Source organism: Azolla caroliniana, unplaced genomic scaffold (assembly GCF_043228905.1).
Source record: "Azolla caroliniana isolate FFs.n. ecotype wild unplaced genomic scaffold, voAzoCaro1.0.p SCAF_10, whole genome shotgun sequence".
NCBI lineage: Eukaryota > Viridiplantae > Streptophyta > Polypodiopsida > Salviniales > Salviniaceae > Azolla > Azolla caroliniana.
Window position 1 is genome coordinate 18252978 of NW_028230445.1, and position 17981 is coordinate 18270958.

Genomic DNA, 17981 nt, shown 5'->3' on the forward strand with positions numbered 1-17981 from the left:
ATCTAGTTATAGAGTGGATGAATCATAGTCAAGATATAGATAACATTGAAAAAACCAATAGAGGATATCCACTTATCAAAGTGCCATAGATTGGATATAAAATAGGGGACATTAGGATATGCTATAAAAGGGCATGTATCCATGGAAACCGATATAACCATGAGCAAATCATGCACACTATACTATGATTTTGAGCATAACATATTGAGATATTATTGTGTACTTATTGCTTGCATTGTAATTAACTTTAGTCTAACACTAAGAAAATATGATGATAACACTTATGGTGACCACAATGAGATGCCAAACTAGTATGACTTAATACTAGACATCAAGTTACTAAGAACAACTCATCTATAAAAAAAAAGGAAAATATGCAGATGACTCAAGAGGAAGCGAATGGAATCACAAATAATGGATAGTGGGAGAACATGAATCCCAAAAGAGACTTTGCAACTAGGAGATAACAAACCATTCTCAAAATTATGGAATCATAAGTGGTTAACCTTGTACATGACTACTTCAATTAGTTATCTACATATGCGGAAGAAATCAATAACCTATTTGGATTTAATCAAGAGAGGATTGCAATTTACAAACAAAGCAATTCTAAACGAAGTGTGGGAAAACCTTATGAAGTGGAGTACTATTCTCAACCTCTCATTCACCTAAATTGTATTCTATATCAACCATAGGTAATTTTCTATTGCTTTGCTAGCACTCCAGGATCCATAAAGCAATTCATGAAATTACCTTTGTAGTACGCAATCATTGTGGAAAACAACTCTCTTAGCATGATCCAAGTCTTCTAAATATAGAGTTTCCATGTATCTTGCTGCAACAACTTGTTTCTTTCATTACCTTGATGCATCCACAAACAAGGAAGAAGGGTCATGGTATCCCAAGTGATGAAGTTGGATAAAAGCTATGGCTACCTTTTGGAACTCGCTACCTTTGTCTCATGTTACATTCTCCAAATGATGAAATGAATGTGCTGTTGCAGGATAAATAAAGTGGAATCTACATTGAACCTACTTTTAATCTTTGAACCTACAAATTTACCTTTGAATGTACATTCTTTTTTTCCCAAGCATAGATCTATGTTTGCATTCTGTTTTGTTGCACTTGCTAAGAGTCTGAACGCTAAATTTTACAAATTGCAAACAAATGGCATTAAATATTTGCAACCAAAGCAGGTGCAATAAGGTCTCATGATGCCTCATTTGGCAGACTCTAAACATGCTGCCAAATGAGAATTTCAAGTATATGCATTAGATAGTAACACAATGGATAAGTCATAATTCACATTTGAGCAGGCCACACAGCAATGTCTTATCTTTTAGGTATATGTTCATAATTTAGGATTCGCCTTGTAACAGAGTCTGGCTTTCACTCACGCCTGGCGAATATAGAGAATATCACGCTTGGGTCAATCTATGGATACCACCATGTATCTTCTTCACATACAAAAATAATCAGAGGGTGGTGATTGTCAAGCCAACCAGCTGCTTGTATATACATGTCTAATACCTACTCACCCTATATGTGGTTTAAAAATCTTTGTATAACACTAAACCTTCAACCATCTCTAGAAAAGAAAATACTTTTTACATCAAATAGAGTCATTTCCTGTCAAATAAATTATATAACAATCAATCAATCAATCAAGTAGTTTATTGAAATCAATCACAATTTATTTATATTTACAATAACTCTTTTGCACAGAGCCTACTACTTTCCAGAAATTTTGGCATATGAATCACGTAATGTAACCGTTCGGTTGAAGACCAAAAGATCATCAGTACTGTCAGTATCCACGCAGAAATATCCTGTAAACATTTAAAAAAATTCTTCTTTTTATATGTATGCAACAATCGATTCATTTTATGAACTGAAGAAGTCAAATCATATTTATCTGTTTACATCATGTTTACATGAACATAAAGCGGTATATGATTAATATAACCCTTATCTCTTCAATCATCATAGAACCTTCACATCCATATCATAGAACCATCATAGGATATAACCTACATATATAGATACATGTGCATATGCATATGGATATGTAACCATCATAGAACATCCTACCTATCTCCTACCTACCTAAATGCATACATGTGCATATGAATATGCAATCATCATAGAACCTGCATAAATACATGTAGGTATGCTCCTGCATGTATGGATGTGGATACATAACCATCATAGAACAGGGCACATGCAACACACATGTACATACATATGCCCATGTACATATGAATTATGTTCCTCTGTGCAGTTGTGCAGTTGCATGTGCATACACATGTGGGTAACTGCAGCATAGATGTATATGTGCATACATTACACAAGCAAAACTATCTATATATCCATACTGCAACAGAAATGAACGGTTATTTCTAGACAAATCCATTTACCTAATCGTTCAAATTGGAACCGATCTCCAAGCTTTGCATCCTTCAAAATGGGAACAGCGAAAGCATCAGAAATAACTATCTTTGAATTTGGATTCAAATCTGCAATCCAATCCTCCAATTCACTGGGATTCTGTAAATTATGTTTTTCTCAAATTAGATGGATAATGTACAAGCAGAAACGACAATATTTCTACAATTGACACTAACCTCTGATAAGAAGAGTTTATCGAATAATCGAACTTCAACCTTTAATGGGGATACTCCACTGGCCGGCTCAGCAACCCAATGTATAACTCCCTATCAAGAATAAAATAATCGTGATTATAGGGTTGGAAATTAAATTTAAAAGCGTCCAAAAACATCAGCATATATAATCAGAAAATAAATATAGGAAATGTACAAAACATCAGACAAAGTTCCATTTTACAACCTTAGGTTTGGTGCTCTTCAAAGGGTCATACTCAACATGCAGCTCGACCACTGTCAACTGATCTTCAGCATATATTACATCAATACATTTGACGGGAAATGCATACCTATAAGAAATACAATTCATTAATCTGTCAGACTGGTTACCCTCACAAGGGACTATACAAAGGACTAAAAGGACCCATCTACTTCATGTTGCATTATAAATGAATCAATACCTCAGCATTACAGTCTTTCCAGGAGCCAACCCATAATAATCCTTGGAGTCCTTCAACCGAAAATCTGATGACTCGATGTATATGACTTTGCTAAAAGGAACCTGCAAATGGAAATTATATTTTATTCACATATTTTCCAGAACATGATAAATTTAGAAACCGACAAAAATCTTAAACATAATAACAAAATTGTCACAGCACCTCATAGTGTGATTCCTCATCTTCATCACCTGCATCAGGCCAAAATTTGGCCCGCAAACTCGTAACTTCACCTGGCTCAACATTCTTGATAACTACCTGGAAAATAATACCAGCCATATGAGAACTGCTCAGAAAATTAGGTTCTAGATTCAATAAAAATAGCACACCTTCAATGGCTTCAACACAACCATTACTCTCCGTGACTTTTGATTCATATCTTCCCGTATGTAGTACTCCACTTTGTCTAATCTTATCATACTACCATCACTGAAATTGAAATTGGACTTAACAAGAGAGCAGGAAGAGAAATCCGAAATCAGAGACAAGATTGACGTGTTGTCAAATTCCTCTCTATATAAAACACACACATTCCTGCTGTATTTCTAATGTTATCATGCTCCCAGTGCTGAAATTGAAATTGGACTTGGGAAGAGAAAAAGATAATGCGCCATAAATAATGAAAATGGAATGTATTCTAGCTTGCTCATCCATTCTTCAACATCAAAATGGTTTGCTTTTTCTTGACTTACACATGGAAAATTTGAAAACAATCAAATCCAAAAAATTGATTAATTACCTTCTAGTTATTCCAATGTCACGAACAAATGTGTTGATTGCATCAGGTGTGACACCTCTGCGTCTTAGGGCAGAGAGTGTCATCAGACGAGGATCATCCCACCCATCAACCCAATTTTCACGTACCAATCTGTTAAGCTGAATAATGAACAAGTGCAATCAGATAATAAAACTGAAGTAAGACAGCTGTATTTGAATAATTCATCAATTATCATAAGTTTAGACCTTGCGTTTCGACAAGACTGTGTTTGTCACACTCAATCTAGAATATTCCCAAACGTATGGGTGATATAGATCCAAAGACTCAAGAAGCCAATAATATGATGCCCGTCGTGACTCAAACTCTAGAGTACACAGCTGCACAGACGAACTTGTCTCAAGGTGTCGAATAAATCTGTTTGTGATCGAAGGTAGTAATAAAACATTACTGACATTAGAGGACTTACCGAATGCGTAATATTTTCAAGAGAATCTACAATACAATGTGTGTAGTCATAGCTGGGATAGATGCACCATTTGCTTCCTGCATGTGGATGTGGAGTGAACTATGACATGTACAAAAATAGAAACTCTCAGGACACATTCCGCATAAAGATGTACCACTTCAGTAGACCAAATGGTAAAAGAGAAATCTCAGCCCACCTTTATTCGATATGCAATAAGATCATACATATTGTAGTTATCACTCTTCATATCCTGTTTCATTCTTAATGTCGCCTTTCCTTCTTCAATCAATCCTCGTTTCATATCGTTGAATAATTTTAAAGACTCCGCAATTGGTCGATTCCTCCACGGACTTTCTGATTTTGTCTGTCTACTGAATTTAATCTCATCTGGAGTCTATATAGAAAATCAACAAAAATGTCATCAACATATTTTTGGAGACAGCATTTTATCTAGTAGTCAGGATATGCTAGTAACAACTGAATCACATAGGATAATCAAAGGTATTATATATTCCTAGGCACATGGGGTCACTATATGAAAACCCTCTACATCACATGCCTAAAGCTTTTCTATGAAACCCCTTATACCGATAGAAGATTAAGATAAATTTGAATCTAATATAAACCAGCATTACCAAAACCAATATAACAATTGCAGAAACTAGAAAGAAACAATACATTCATCTAGGAATAAATAATGTTAAAACCAGCATAAAGAAAACAAAGATTAAACTGGGGATAATTACTATACATCTAACAATAAAATAATTTAACTAGAATGCCCCTGCTCAACCAAAAGGAGTGCTACAAATTATACCTGAACTACCTTGTACAAAGAACAGATAGTGGTAATAGAATCCAGAATGCCATCTATCAAAGTGGCAATGGTAACAAAAGCCATCGGGAGAAGCCACATTCCAAATCAAGATGAATTTCTGGTTTCTGTTCTCAACTATCATGCATACTAGGAGACCATAATAAACTATCCAATCAGCATTTGCGTCACTAATTGCAAATGGCATTTGTCGTGATGAAATGGAAATCACAATCATTGATAGTAAGATTGCATAATTTACAAATGGCATTTGAAAGAATGCTTATAATCAAAATAAATTATCTTTAAGTTGCTAATAAAGCTGCCCAGCAATTATAAAAAAGATGATTGGCACAATGAAATGGCAAAAACCTGATGATCAACATACGCTCGATCCCTTTTAATCAGCTCAACTGCAAGATCGTAGAGCTCCTGGAAATAATCACTGCTATATGTAATCTGTAAAACCAAAGCTTCTTAGTTATACAACATAAAATCAAGCAACAGATATACAACTCCTGTGATTTTGTTTCCAAGAAGAATAACATGTTGACTAAATAGCTCTCTGCCACTGAGAGATGTTACCATCATCTGGAGAAGACACTCTACAATATATCTTTGATTTTCATCAAACATGCCCAGATGTCAAAATCAACACAATTATGTCTACCCCTATTGCATCAAGTAACAAATTCAGAATGCAACACAGGACTTTTCTCCAATAATTTATCACCAAACTCTCAACTTTATAGTCAAATGAAAACACTAAGTGTAGACATCTATAAAAGCATAGTAGATCATCAGGACATCATTTAAGCAGGGAAAAATTACCTTGAAAGGTTTCCAACCCATCCAATTCACTATCTCCTCAATATGATCAATGTATTCCTTCTTTTCTGCTTCAGGATTTGTGTCATCATACCTGGAAATTTTACATTTAGTTATACGTCCATTAAACAGGAAAGTCCATAGATTAGTATGAACCAATCAGATTTTTTGACAAAGAAATCAGCATCTCCACCTCCATAAGCATTAAAATTACAAGAAAATAAACAAAGATAATCACTCAAACTCTTTACTACACATGTTATTCCATTTGTTCTGCAGCTTTACTTTGGAATTGCAAGTTGATTGGACATCTCCTATTTCAGGACTCACTGGCCAAAGCGGAACCCAGAGATGCAAAATAAGAGGCTCAACATCACCGCAGAAAAAGTCCAATACAAACCAATGATGTCCTTAACCAGGTTGTCAGAGAAAATGCTGCTTTGAAGCAGTTGGGGTTCTAGTCAGCAAGAAACAGGTTGGGCCCCAGCTACAATGCTTAGTTTACTACCACCATAATTGTTTTCTTTTTAAGGGTGGCTAATCATATTTACCAATGCAATTACTACCAGGTTCTCAAGCGAAATGCCATCCTGAAGCTGCAGGGATCGTAATTCCCTTATAAGAAACATGTTGGTTCCCAGGTAGGGGACTTACTTCACTGCCACCATAATCTTTTTCTTTTTTAAAAGGGGTGGCGAATTGTACCTGAAGGCAGCACAAGGATTAGGGTTTAGGTCAAAAACAGAGAGGGAGAGAGAGAGAGATGCACGCTGTCTTGGGTACAAAGAGTGTCCCTCTTTTTTGGTTTTTGGATATTATGTATATACAAGTCAAAAGTGTACTACGAGTGCGTTCACACTCGTGCACTAATAAAAGGCACGATGGCCCTTTATTCCCAACAACCTCCCACCTAAAGGCAATGTGCCATGAGAGAAAAAAAAGGAAAGTCAGCTAAGTCCAAGTATGTACAAAGCTGAACTACATACATCTATCCAACTCCCATCATCTGTCGGCAATGAGCAAATCGCTCAGCTGGAAGACCCACCCTTCGTGAGAAGATCTGCAGGATTATTATTTGTATATACTTTGACAAGCTCAATGTTCTTGCTGTCAAGTACATCTCTGATGAAGTGATACTTCACCTCTATGTGCTTCGTCTTTGCATAAAAGATGGGATTCCGAGCTAGCATGATAGCACTTTGGCTGTCACAATGAAGAATAGGTAACTCTGTAATGCCAAGATCTCTCACTAGATATGAAAGCCATAAAGCCTCTTTGCATGCCTCAGTGGCAGCAACATACTCTGCCTCTGTAGTAGACAATGCAACACACTTCTGTAGTCTGGAGATCCAAGAGACCACTCCTCCTGTGAAAGTAAACACATACCCAGAAGTAGACTTCCTGCAGTCTGCGTGGCCAGCATAGTCCGCATCAGTAAAACCAACGACAGATGCCTTTTGCTTTCCAAAGCAAATGCCCAAGTCCTTTGTGCCTTTGAGGTATCTCATAATACCTTTCACCTCTTCCCAATGCTTTTTTCCAGGATTTGCCATGTACCTACTGCAAAGGCAATATCAGGGCGTGTAGCAACCATCGTATATATCAAACTGCCAACGGCTGAAGCATATGGAACCTTAGCCATTTCAGCCTTCTCATCATCAGATGTAGGGCTGTCTTCTGCACTAAGTTTCAAATATGGAGACAATGGAACCCCAATTGTTTCCCCCCCTCCATATTGAAACGCTGCAAAACCTTAGAGATATACTCCTGCTGAGACAGAAAGAGTACCCCTTTCGACCAGTTTCGGAGTATTCGCATGCCAAGGATGTGATTTGCATCACCAAGATTCTTCATATCAAAGCTGCCATGAAGGCTTTGCTTCAATGAATCCGAGGCATGAATATCCTTGCCAGCAATCAACATATCATCAACATACAAAACCAAGATAATCAGGCTGCCATCTCCTGCCTTCTTGGTGTACAAGCAGTGGTCCACTTGACTTCTACGAAAACCTTGAGACTGCATAAATGCATCAAATTTATGATACCATTCTCTTGGTGCTTGTTTCAACCCATACAACCCCCTTTTGAGCTTACAAACCATCTTCTCTTTGCCTTTAGCCACAAAACCTTCAGGCTGCTGCATATATATGTCTTCATGTAGATTGCCATGTAAAAAGGCGGTCTTCACATCCATCTCTATTTGCTCCATATCTTCAGCTGCAACTAAGCCCAAAATGATTCTTAATGTAGTCATCTTGACCAGAAGATCTCATCAAAATCAACTCCATATTCCTGCTTGTATCCTTTTGCAACCAATCTTGCTTTGTACTTTGGCGAGGAATCAGAAATGACCTTCATTTTATAAACCCATTTGCATGGAAGTGTTTTCTGCCCTTTAGGCAATTGCACCAAATCTCAAGTGTCATTTTTCTCAAGAGATTCCATCTCTGACAACATGGCTTTATACCATTTCTTATTCTCCTGTCTGTCCATTGCTTCCTTGAAGCAAGTTGGTTCGCCACAATCAGTTACCATGACATAATCAGCCACACTGTTTGCATCAGGAACAAATCTGTCAGGCTGTCTAGTAACTCTAGACGATCTCCTAACCCAATGCTCATTGTTTGGTAGCTGTTGAGCCTGCAAATTATCATTTTCAATTTGCAGTCCAGGCATTTCAGCCTGCAAATCAGCATTAACAGCTTGCTGTTCTAGCTGTTCCTGCACATTTGGTGGCTCATCATTATTGGCAAAGGCTGGCTGATCATTTCCAACCTCATTTTCTGCATTTGCAGGTAAGTTTACAGCAGGTGTTTGCTGCTGTACAGCGGGCACATTTTCTTGTCTAAAAGGTATTTCTTCTCGGAATACAACCCTACGTACTTCCTCAGTCTTTTCGGGTTGTTTACGCATGCGATTTTCTTGGAAGATAACATAATTGCTGCATACTATTTTTCTTTTCTCGGGATCCCACAATCTATACCCCATTTCACCCTCGTCACCGTATCCTAGGAAAATACATTTGCAGGACTTTGGCTCAAGTTTGTTGCGTTCTTCTTTACGAATCTAACTCAAGCGGGAACAACTTCAGCGAAAGAGACTTTTTATGAGACGTTTGTACATGTTTACCATAAATGCAATGATCACAATGTTCAAAATCAGCATAACGAAGACATGGCAAGTAACCCAAACGAGACAATACTTTCATACCAGTTTCACTCATGTGTCCCAACCGGCCATGCCACAAAGAAACACTGGGCTGCTCGGTTATGGCAACAACATGGTCACTCACACTAGATACATAGAGAGGATACAAAGTATCACTTTTACTACCCTTGGCAATAACTCTAGATCCCTTACAAATCTTCCATTTCCCATCACCAAAGGTTGTGTGAAATCCATCATTATCTAGCTGTCCTGTGCTAATCAAGCTCTTCTTGAGCTGAGGTACATGCCGTACATGTCGTACATGCTGAAGTGTGAAAGCAGAACCATGCTGAAACTGTAATTGCTCAGTGCCAATACCTGCAATTTCACATGCATAGTTGTCCCCAAGATGGACAACACCATGTTGACCCCCTATGTAATCTGAAAACCACTCACGATGAGGGGTGACGTGAAAAGAAGCACCGGAATCGAGTATCCAAGTGTGCATGTCACCATCCGTATCTGCAAGTAAAGCATGTTCTCTATGGCATGATGAAACAAAGAGTACATCATTTCCACTATCACTATCATGAGTGACTACATTCACCTCTTCAATTTTAGTATTGCCTTTCCTCGGTTGAATGTCTCTCTTTTCTTCTATGAAATCATCTATCTTCTTGCCCTTTCCTTTCTCTTTCTTCCATTTGAAACAATCACGTTTAAAGTGACCGTTTTTGCCACAATGATGGCATTCTACATCTTTACCATGTGATTTACTACGGCCATAACTATCAGATTTGCCTCTTTGTTGTGACCTACCCCTCATATGCAACACACTAGAGGACTTATTGGATGCATTATTTTGCCGACCCATCTCTTCCATGAGTAGAGAATTCTCTACATCGGCATAAAGAAGCATCGCATTTGAATTGCTCATAACAGTCCTAAAAGTATCCCAACTTTGTGGCAAGGTGAAAAGTAAAAACGTGGCCCTAAACTCATCATCAATGATGAATTTCAAGGCAACCAACTGGCTGAAAATGGAATTGAACTCACTCAGGTGAGTTGACATGGGTGTGCCCTCTATCATACGCAAATCCATAAGTTTCTTAAGCCAATAAACTTTGCTAGTTGCCGGCTTCTGGCAGTTCCTCTAGTCTAGTCCATATAGAATAGGCACAATTCAAACCTTTAATATTAAACAGCAAGGCATCCGAAATTGACAACTCAATAGTCGAGCGTGCAAGCTCATTCAACTCTTACCAATCATCTTCGTCCATATCTGTAGGCTTTACCCCTTTGACTTTAATAGGCTTTGCATGCTTCTTGTGCAGTAGGATGTTGTAGCACTGCTTTTTCCAAACCACAAAGTTATGTGGACCCTCAAGCTTCTTGATGTGCATAAGGTGGCTACTGTCACTGTTGCTAGTCATGATTTCTTAGCCCAAACGGATGACCAAACCTGCTTTGCAGAAAACGTGACCTACTCTGCAGAAAACCTTAAACTTTGCTCTACAAAAAACCCTAAACGCTGCTCTGTAGAAAACCTTAAACTCTGCTCTGCAGAAAACCCTAAACTCTGCTCTAATACCAGTTTGAAGGCAGCACGAGGATTGGGGTTTAGGTCAAAAACAGAGAGGGAGAGAGTCTGAATGAGAGACAATGGGAGAGAGAGATGCACGTTGTTTTGGGTACAAAGAGTGTCCCTCTTTTTTGGTTTTTGGATATTATGTATATACAAGTCAAAAGTGTGCTACGAGTGCGTTCACACTCGTGCACTAATAAAAGGCACGATGGCTCTTTATTCCCAACAGTACCTAATACTTCTATTACTACAATCTAAGTCTCTTCGAGACTGAACCTCATGCTCTTCATGAACATCACTAACATCTTAAGCCTCATTAGCATTGAAAAGACAAGTGTCCATTACCATCTTAAGCCATTAGCATCTACATCATACTATGCTAACAGTATAGTCGACCTCTTCATGAAGCTCACACTAGGATTGAAACATGTACTTATCCTACTTTTTATAAAAATATACAAGCAGTTACAAGTTGCCCATAACTTTTCCCTAGGGTTGCTAAATTGTTGCAACAACCTTTTAAACTTAATCCTATCTGATTGTGTTTGATTGCCAATCGCTATAATGCACTTGTGTCTATTATTGGAGTTGTATTTAAAGCTCAACAAAAGGATTATTGGTTGCAAAATGGGCATTGAAACCAAGTTTATTTGAGCACTTCATCCCATGCCGATTTGGATGCACAGACCCCAATGTTCTAAACAGGGCTGGTTTTCTTGGAAGGAGTGCAATTATAACAAATTTGTTTCGGTTTTAGAGTCTAATAAGAATATTTCAAGTAAGTTAAATTAGTATGAAGTGACTTGACCAAGAATTGCTTTGAGTCTAGACGTAAAGATGGAAACAGTATTTGAACTTAAGACTCACAAAAAGACATATAATAATTATCACTATACCACACATTCATTTTAATTTGTGTATTGCAATTCGTATTTAACATTAAGATTTTTTTCATCTATATTGGTTCCAATGCATGTTAATAAGTAGAGCTACAACCTAAGCAAGTACATTTTGATGCATTCGAACCTGACATTATGAACAGCTAATATCTTATGAAATTGAGTGCGCCAATTCTGTACCATCAGATTGAGTGATAAAATACACCCCAAATGCAGATATGCATGATTCTCACTCAGTTGAAGTTTTTTAGAAAATGGAAACTAACTCAACATTCATGGACTATTGCTCACAATTGCAACCTACAATGGTTTTTAGGTAACCTTAAATAGAAAAGCAAAATAGAAAAGCTAACCTTAAATAGCACTTTCCACCCCTTTCCTGCGCTAGTCCAAAGTCCACAAACAAGGCCTACAGGAAATGGTCAAAATGAATATTACATATAACATTAGATTATATGGAACTTTAACTATCTAAAGGATCAGATTTTATAAAAAGCCTTGCTATAATCGTTGATCTATCATTTTACCTACTGTAACAAACCTGAACACCTTCAATTGATATAATTTTTTATTCTATTCGCATTATATATGAAACTAGCTCGCCAATCAACGTGTGGTCATCTTATCGGATAGCTAGAATTTTAAGCAGAACCATCACTTCAACACCTGTTAACTCTGGCAACGCACATCACTGAATATGTTTTCTATTTTATCAATGGAGGGGGTCATTCTCATACAAAGGACAGATTGCTATGCCTAAAGATATTATGGATCTGTTTTGTTTCACAAAAAACATCAAGATATCTTATTCATTCAGTATTAATGTCTCAGCAATGTAGAAAACTGAGGGATAACAAGAGGAACATAGTTGGATCGGCATTTTTGGGAAACGTGCAAATGAGCATGAACCAGACAAATGGCAAGAGAAATGCTATGGTAAATACAATATCATCTCAGAAATAGTCAATTAAACACTAGTTTTACAATTAACTTCATTTTGCTTCTTTGGCAAGCCACAACCAAAACCAAATAGTTGTACTCAATGCCACACAGCATCAGCTAGCTAACCTTTGCATGTCCAATGTGAAGATAGCCATTTGGTTCAGGAGGAAACCGGGTGTAAACTTTGCCACCAGTAAATTCCAAATGTTTTGCCAACTTCTCTTTCGTATTGTGAGGCCTCCAAATGTTCCCATCGCTAAAGAAAATTTCTGTATGTACCTATTACAAGCAAATTCAACATAGTTAGATAGTAGGTGCACATAAGCGACCTTCACAGGGTCATGACAAAGATACAAAGAAATTAAACCTGAATATTGTCATGGGGATCAGGAAATATTAAGAAAGGATTCATCTCTTCTTCATTACTGCCATTTGTATCTAGTTCTGGGACTGCAATAGATTCCTGCAAAGCAAAGAATAATGGTAACCACATGACATCTTATAGGAAAAAAAGGAAGTAGCATATAAACATCAAAGAACTTGATCAAATCAAAAGCAAATCTAGATAACAGAAAAGCATAAATAAAAAATTGCTAACAAAACAAAAAATAGTATAAAAAGAAAGAGATGATATGTTTGGACACCTCAGTTTTTGGGGTCTTTTCCTTCTTCTTTTTGGCAGGTTTTACATCATCATCTGCAGTTTTTTCTCCAAGCAATTCTTTCATTTGAATATCCATTTCTTCCTATTATACCGTTGAAACAAAACATACATTAGAACAAATTTCCTACGTAAGTATTATTTCAAATCGATAATTTTTTATTACACTTCCTTTACTATCTACCTTTACGGCCTTTCCATCTGCCCAAGGTAACTCTTTCCGCACCTTGCTAAGTAGGATGCCAACTTTTACCAACATAAAACAGGAATAAATGCATCCAACAAACAGAAGCACAAATAAAGGCACAGATGTTCAAGCAATAAAGAAATACCATTAATCCGATAGCGTTCTGCAAGGAGAAGATCTTTATTTTCTTCAACAACAAACTTAACAGTCTTTTGTATCTCTTCAATAGTGACTTCAACACCTTTGAAAGGTAAAAGAAGCACAAACAGGAAAGTAATCACGTGATTTCCATAATGTACAGGTTTTATACACTAACTGCATGAGAGAATTATAATACATACCAACACCACAACGCTTCTCAAACTCTTCTGTATCAAAGCTGTCAGGACCAACACTTGCAAAAAAGGAAAAGGCTGCCTCTAACTGGGGACTGTTTTTTATCTGTGCATAATATTATAATGGAAAACATCTTAGAGCTTCTGGTCATCGGCATCACGAAGGCAAAGAATGTTTTAATTGGTTTAAAGCCCATAAAAATAACTTACAACAAACTATATAAGATACATCCACCAAACATCTTATATTGGTTCTCACTTGAACTGAAATGTATTAAAAGTGCCACAAATTTCATGTTATTTGACAGCATTTACATCCCATAGGTAAATTTATTTTGAGAATCCCAGCAGTTGTTCATTAGAAGTCTCCTATCTTCCTAAAATTAAAGAAAGTACATTAGGTAGACAATCTCAAACCTGATTATTCGTGATATACTTTAAGAACCAACCACGGTGCTTCAATGCATTTGCTGGATACTTTGTGGCTACCTGTTTAATGAAGTGTTTTTATGTCCTTGTCCACTCAAAGAAGATGTTTAAACGCTTGAGTAAAGTTGGTACCATATACAAAAGATTTCCAGTTGATTTATCACAGCCTTCCTGTACTCCTGCCTGTGTTCATGCATATAATCAGTTACGAAGTAGATCTCAAAGATCATATCATGTTTTAATATGAATCTACGATTTCACCATTAAAAAGATGACAAAATGTTAGCCATTGGAAGCTTAACCGCACCTTGCTCTAAAAACTTACAAGCATACACAGACTTGTGACAATATCAAAAAGTGAAAAACTCCAAGCCAATGACACATATCTACTATGAAAAATTCCAAAATGGTCACTTGTAATTGTTAATGGCATATCAAAATTGTGGCATGAAACACACATACATGTCTTCATCAATATAATAACGAAGACCAGGTTGTTTCATATGAAATTAAACTGCTCCATACAGTGAAAAAATTACCTTTTTTAAAAGAAAATTCAAATATTTCTTCCACGTTGGTTCTCTCTCCTCGTCTCAGGATGGATTTATCACCATATCCTCTTCTATGGATATACCACTCTCTCATGTGTTCCATACTGTGTGATAAGGCAGCTCAAGACCTCTTCACATCAGTTACACATACTGCATTCAGATATGCATACAAAACTATGGAAGAATGGATCTGCAAATTGTACCATCAGGATCTCAAATCTGAGGAATATTATGTTTACCTCTGTACTGCTTTTTATGAAATAGGGAGTAGATAGCAATTCCTCGTTGAACAAGGCTTTGGTCCACTCTGTAACGTAATGGGACACATAGAGATACGTTTTTGTGGCACAACAGAACAGCCACAAAACCTCATCGACTGACGTAAAGAAAGATATACTGATGTCTTGAAAATACCATGGTCCATGAGACCTAGCAGGTATTAAAATTGCTTGATTTAACTTAATGTGACTAACAAAATAAAAATGCCTTTCAAAGCTACCTTCCCAAAACTAAACAATTAGCAATCAGGTTTGATGCCTGATGAAAATTGCCACCCTCTGAGCATATCCATCTTCGGGTGATCCAACATAGAAAGGCCAGTGGAACAAGAAGAGTCTGGTGTTTTTATATGTCATGTGATGATGGCTTTGAACTTGTGAAAATATGCACATCAGAGACATAGTCCGGTTGACATTCACGACACAGAGAAACGGTTTTAGTTGCCATGACCCTAAGTCATAAATCCTTTGTGGTGAGATATTTGCTTATACACCATGAGGAGTGTTCCTGGTAGTGACCATGCAGAAGAAATTTTCAATGTTCTCTGCGTAGGTGGATCAGTGAGTGCATGTATCTTCCATGAGAGGATCTCTATATTTTCATACAGACATCCAAATTCTTCTCTAAAGAGACAATATACTTAGCAACCTTCTTTAGCACAAACCTTTTTCATTTACAAGTCAATCAAGGTTACACAAGTAAGGTCTCGACCACAATATTCTCAGGGGGGTACATTCAACCAGACAATAGCAAATTATCGTGCACATGCTATGTCAGAACCATATCACCTGAGACCAAAGATATTTTCCTTGTTTCAAATATGTAGTAGCTCAGGCACTTTTACTATCTAGCCATATTTTTATTTTTTGTCCTCTAAGATGAGACAATATTTTGAGATGTAATTTCTTTATTGGCCATTATCACCCAACACCGCAGGTGCTTCCCTTACTTCATGCAGCACATGTTGGCGATGGTTTGAAGGTAGAGGTTTCATTCCATCGTGGGTTCAGAATCTTAAGTGTTTATATAACTAGATTTCTTTATGCACTGCATTTAGCAATAATTCTTTTGGTTTATTGTTCTTAAACGAGACAACATTTTAATATGTAACCTCTTGTTCAGTCCTATAGGTCACTTTGGCCTATTAAAAGATGTTAATATATATTTCTGTCTTTCTAAGGTGATATGGACTGTCAGAAAATAAAGAAAACTTCTGAATTTTCAGAAATGAACAAATCCCTGATTCCATAGCATCAAGATAGGAAAGACGCACCAAACATTATTGTATTTGTGTTTTTCTCCCATATCCTGCTATCACCACCAATAAATTCCATCTCCAAATGTTTGTCATGATCCTCGTAAGGTTCATACTCCTTCCTCTCACTCCTGCATCTTCTGTTTCTCAAGATTTCCCTGCTCAGCAAGCATTTCCATCTGCCTATACGAGCCTACATATTCATCTCCTGTTCCTCCGGCTTTTACGACCGATTGCGACTCTATAGGCAGCCTCAGTCTGAGACAGATGTATTGACAAATCCAGGGTTGACTCTTGATGCGTTTATCTCTTGAGTATTGAGTGGTCAACACTGCTCGCCAGGGAGGAATATGCTGCGGCCTCATATATGGAACAGTTCATGAACCGCAGACAATTACTTGATTTGGCTTAAATCTAGCTCCTGACTGACTGACGCATGCTTGAGATGCAAACATCATATAACCTAGGACCTTGAGAAAGATACAGAGAAAGACAGGGGAAGTGGAAAAGAAGAGAGGAGGATTTATCAAGTTTCTAAAAGGGTTCCACCTATCCAACAAGAAAAATGTAAAATTTTGAGATGCAAACATTATATTGTCTAAGAAAAAATTCACATTAAGAAGAAATGGAGAAGAATAAGGGAAAGAAAAACAAATGGAAGGTGAATTTCTATGTTTCGAGGAGTTTTCTGCCAATCATTCCATGCCATATACACATAACCTCATCATCATAATAATTAATCAATCCTTTCCATACAATCTGAAAAATGTAAAATTTTGAGATGCAAACATTATATTGTCTAAGAAAAAATTCACATTAAGAAGAAATGGAGAAGAATAATGGAAAGAAAAACAAATGGAAGGTGAATTTCTATGTTTCGAGGAGTTTTCTGCCAATCATTCCATGCCATATACACATAACCTCATCATCATAATAATTAATCAATCCTTTCCATACAATCTGAAAAATGTAAAATTTTGAGATGCAAACATTATATTGTCTAAGAAAAAATTCACATTAAGAAGAAATGGAGAAGAATAATGGAAAGAAAAACAAATGGAAGGTGAATTTCTATGTTTCGAGGAGTTTTCTGCCAATCATTCCATGCCATATACACATAACCTCATCATCATAATAATCAATCAATCCTTTCCATAGAATCTGTCTCCTTTGATTCAAACATAGAATTCCAGCATAGCAGAGGAAGACAGGATTTTTATTCCTCTTTTGATTGAAACAAGTCTCATTTTTCCAAGATAAAGCCAAAAACAAAAACAAAAAAAATAATATCAAAGGCGCCAGAAGAAGAAGAAGAAGAAGAAGACCTCATGGATGACATCGCAAAGGTTAGAGGTAACTTTAGAATTGGCTACGGCATTGCTCGCAGTTCTCTGATCCAAACCGATCTTCAGAAACAGTTCAGAAGCGACCTTCTCCCTCGCGCCTCTATCAGAAGCTTCATCAGAGGGCATATTTCCTCTGTGTGTGTGTGTGTGTGTTTCTTCTTCCTCCTCTTCTTCTCTCCGACCGTATTCTCTTCTTCCTGCTTCTTCGTACTTCTCCTCTGTGTCTGTCTCTGTGTCTGTGTCTTATGTCTCGCTATGTCTCTCTGTTTCTGTGATGAACGATACGTACCATACGCGCATTCGCATTCGCGAATGTTACAAACCCATTCGAGTATGGTAAACACCGTCGAAATTTGGTAAATACTATACTTTTGTATTCATTATTCATTGTAAGGTAAATTTCTTTTAAGGTAATTAAGTTAAGCTAAATAGTA

The 17981-nt window shown here is 37.0% G+C and overlaps 1 protein-coding gene across 1 annotated transcript; it reads right to left on the bottom strand.

Annotated features, from left to right (window-relative positions):
- Positions 1-1571: 1571 nt before the first annotated feature.
- OVA9 (glutamine-tRNA ligase, putative / glutaminyl-tRNA synthetase, putative / GlnRS) lies at positions 1572-17713 on the bottom strand. The gene is made up of 23 exons (XM_087325547.1): positions 17527-17713; positions 14249-14299; positions 14105-14176; positions 13694-13793; positions 13498-13593; positions 13350-13411; positions 13149-13250; positions 12872-12967; positions 12631-12783; positions 11916-11971; positions 5933-6023; positions 5474-5560; positions 4484-4681; positions 4288-4386; positions 4067-4198; positions 3843-3979; positions 3433-3532; positions 3266-3361; positions 3065-3165; positions 2848-2953; positions 2625-2714; positions 2418-2547; positions 1572-1829 (listed from the first exon to the last, which is right to left on the bottom strand). The coding sequence occupies exons 1-23, from the start codon at positions 17671-17673 to the stop codon at positions 1732-1734; spliced, it is 2400 nt and encodes a 799-aa protein (XP_087181673.1). The 5' UTR covers positions 17674-17713; the 3' UTR covers positions 1572-1731.
- Between the last annotated feature and the right edge of the window lie 268 nt (positions 17714-17981).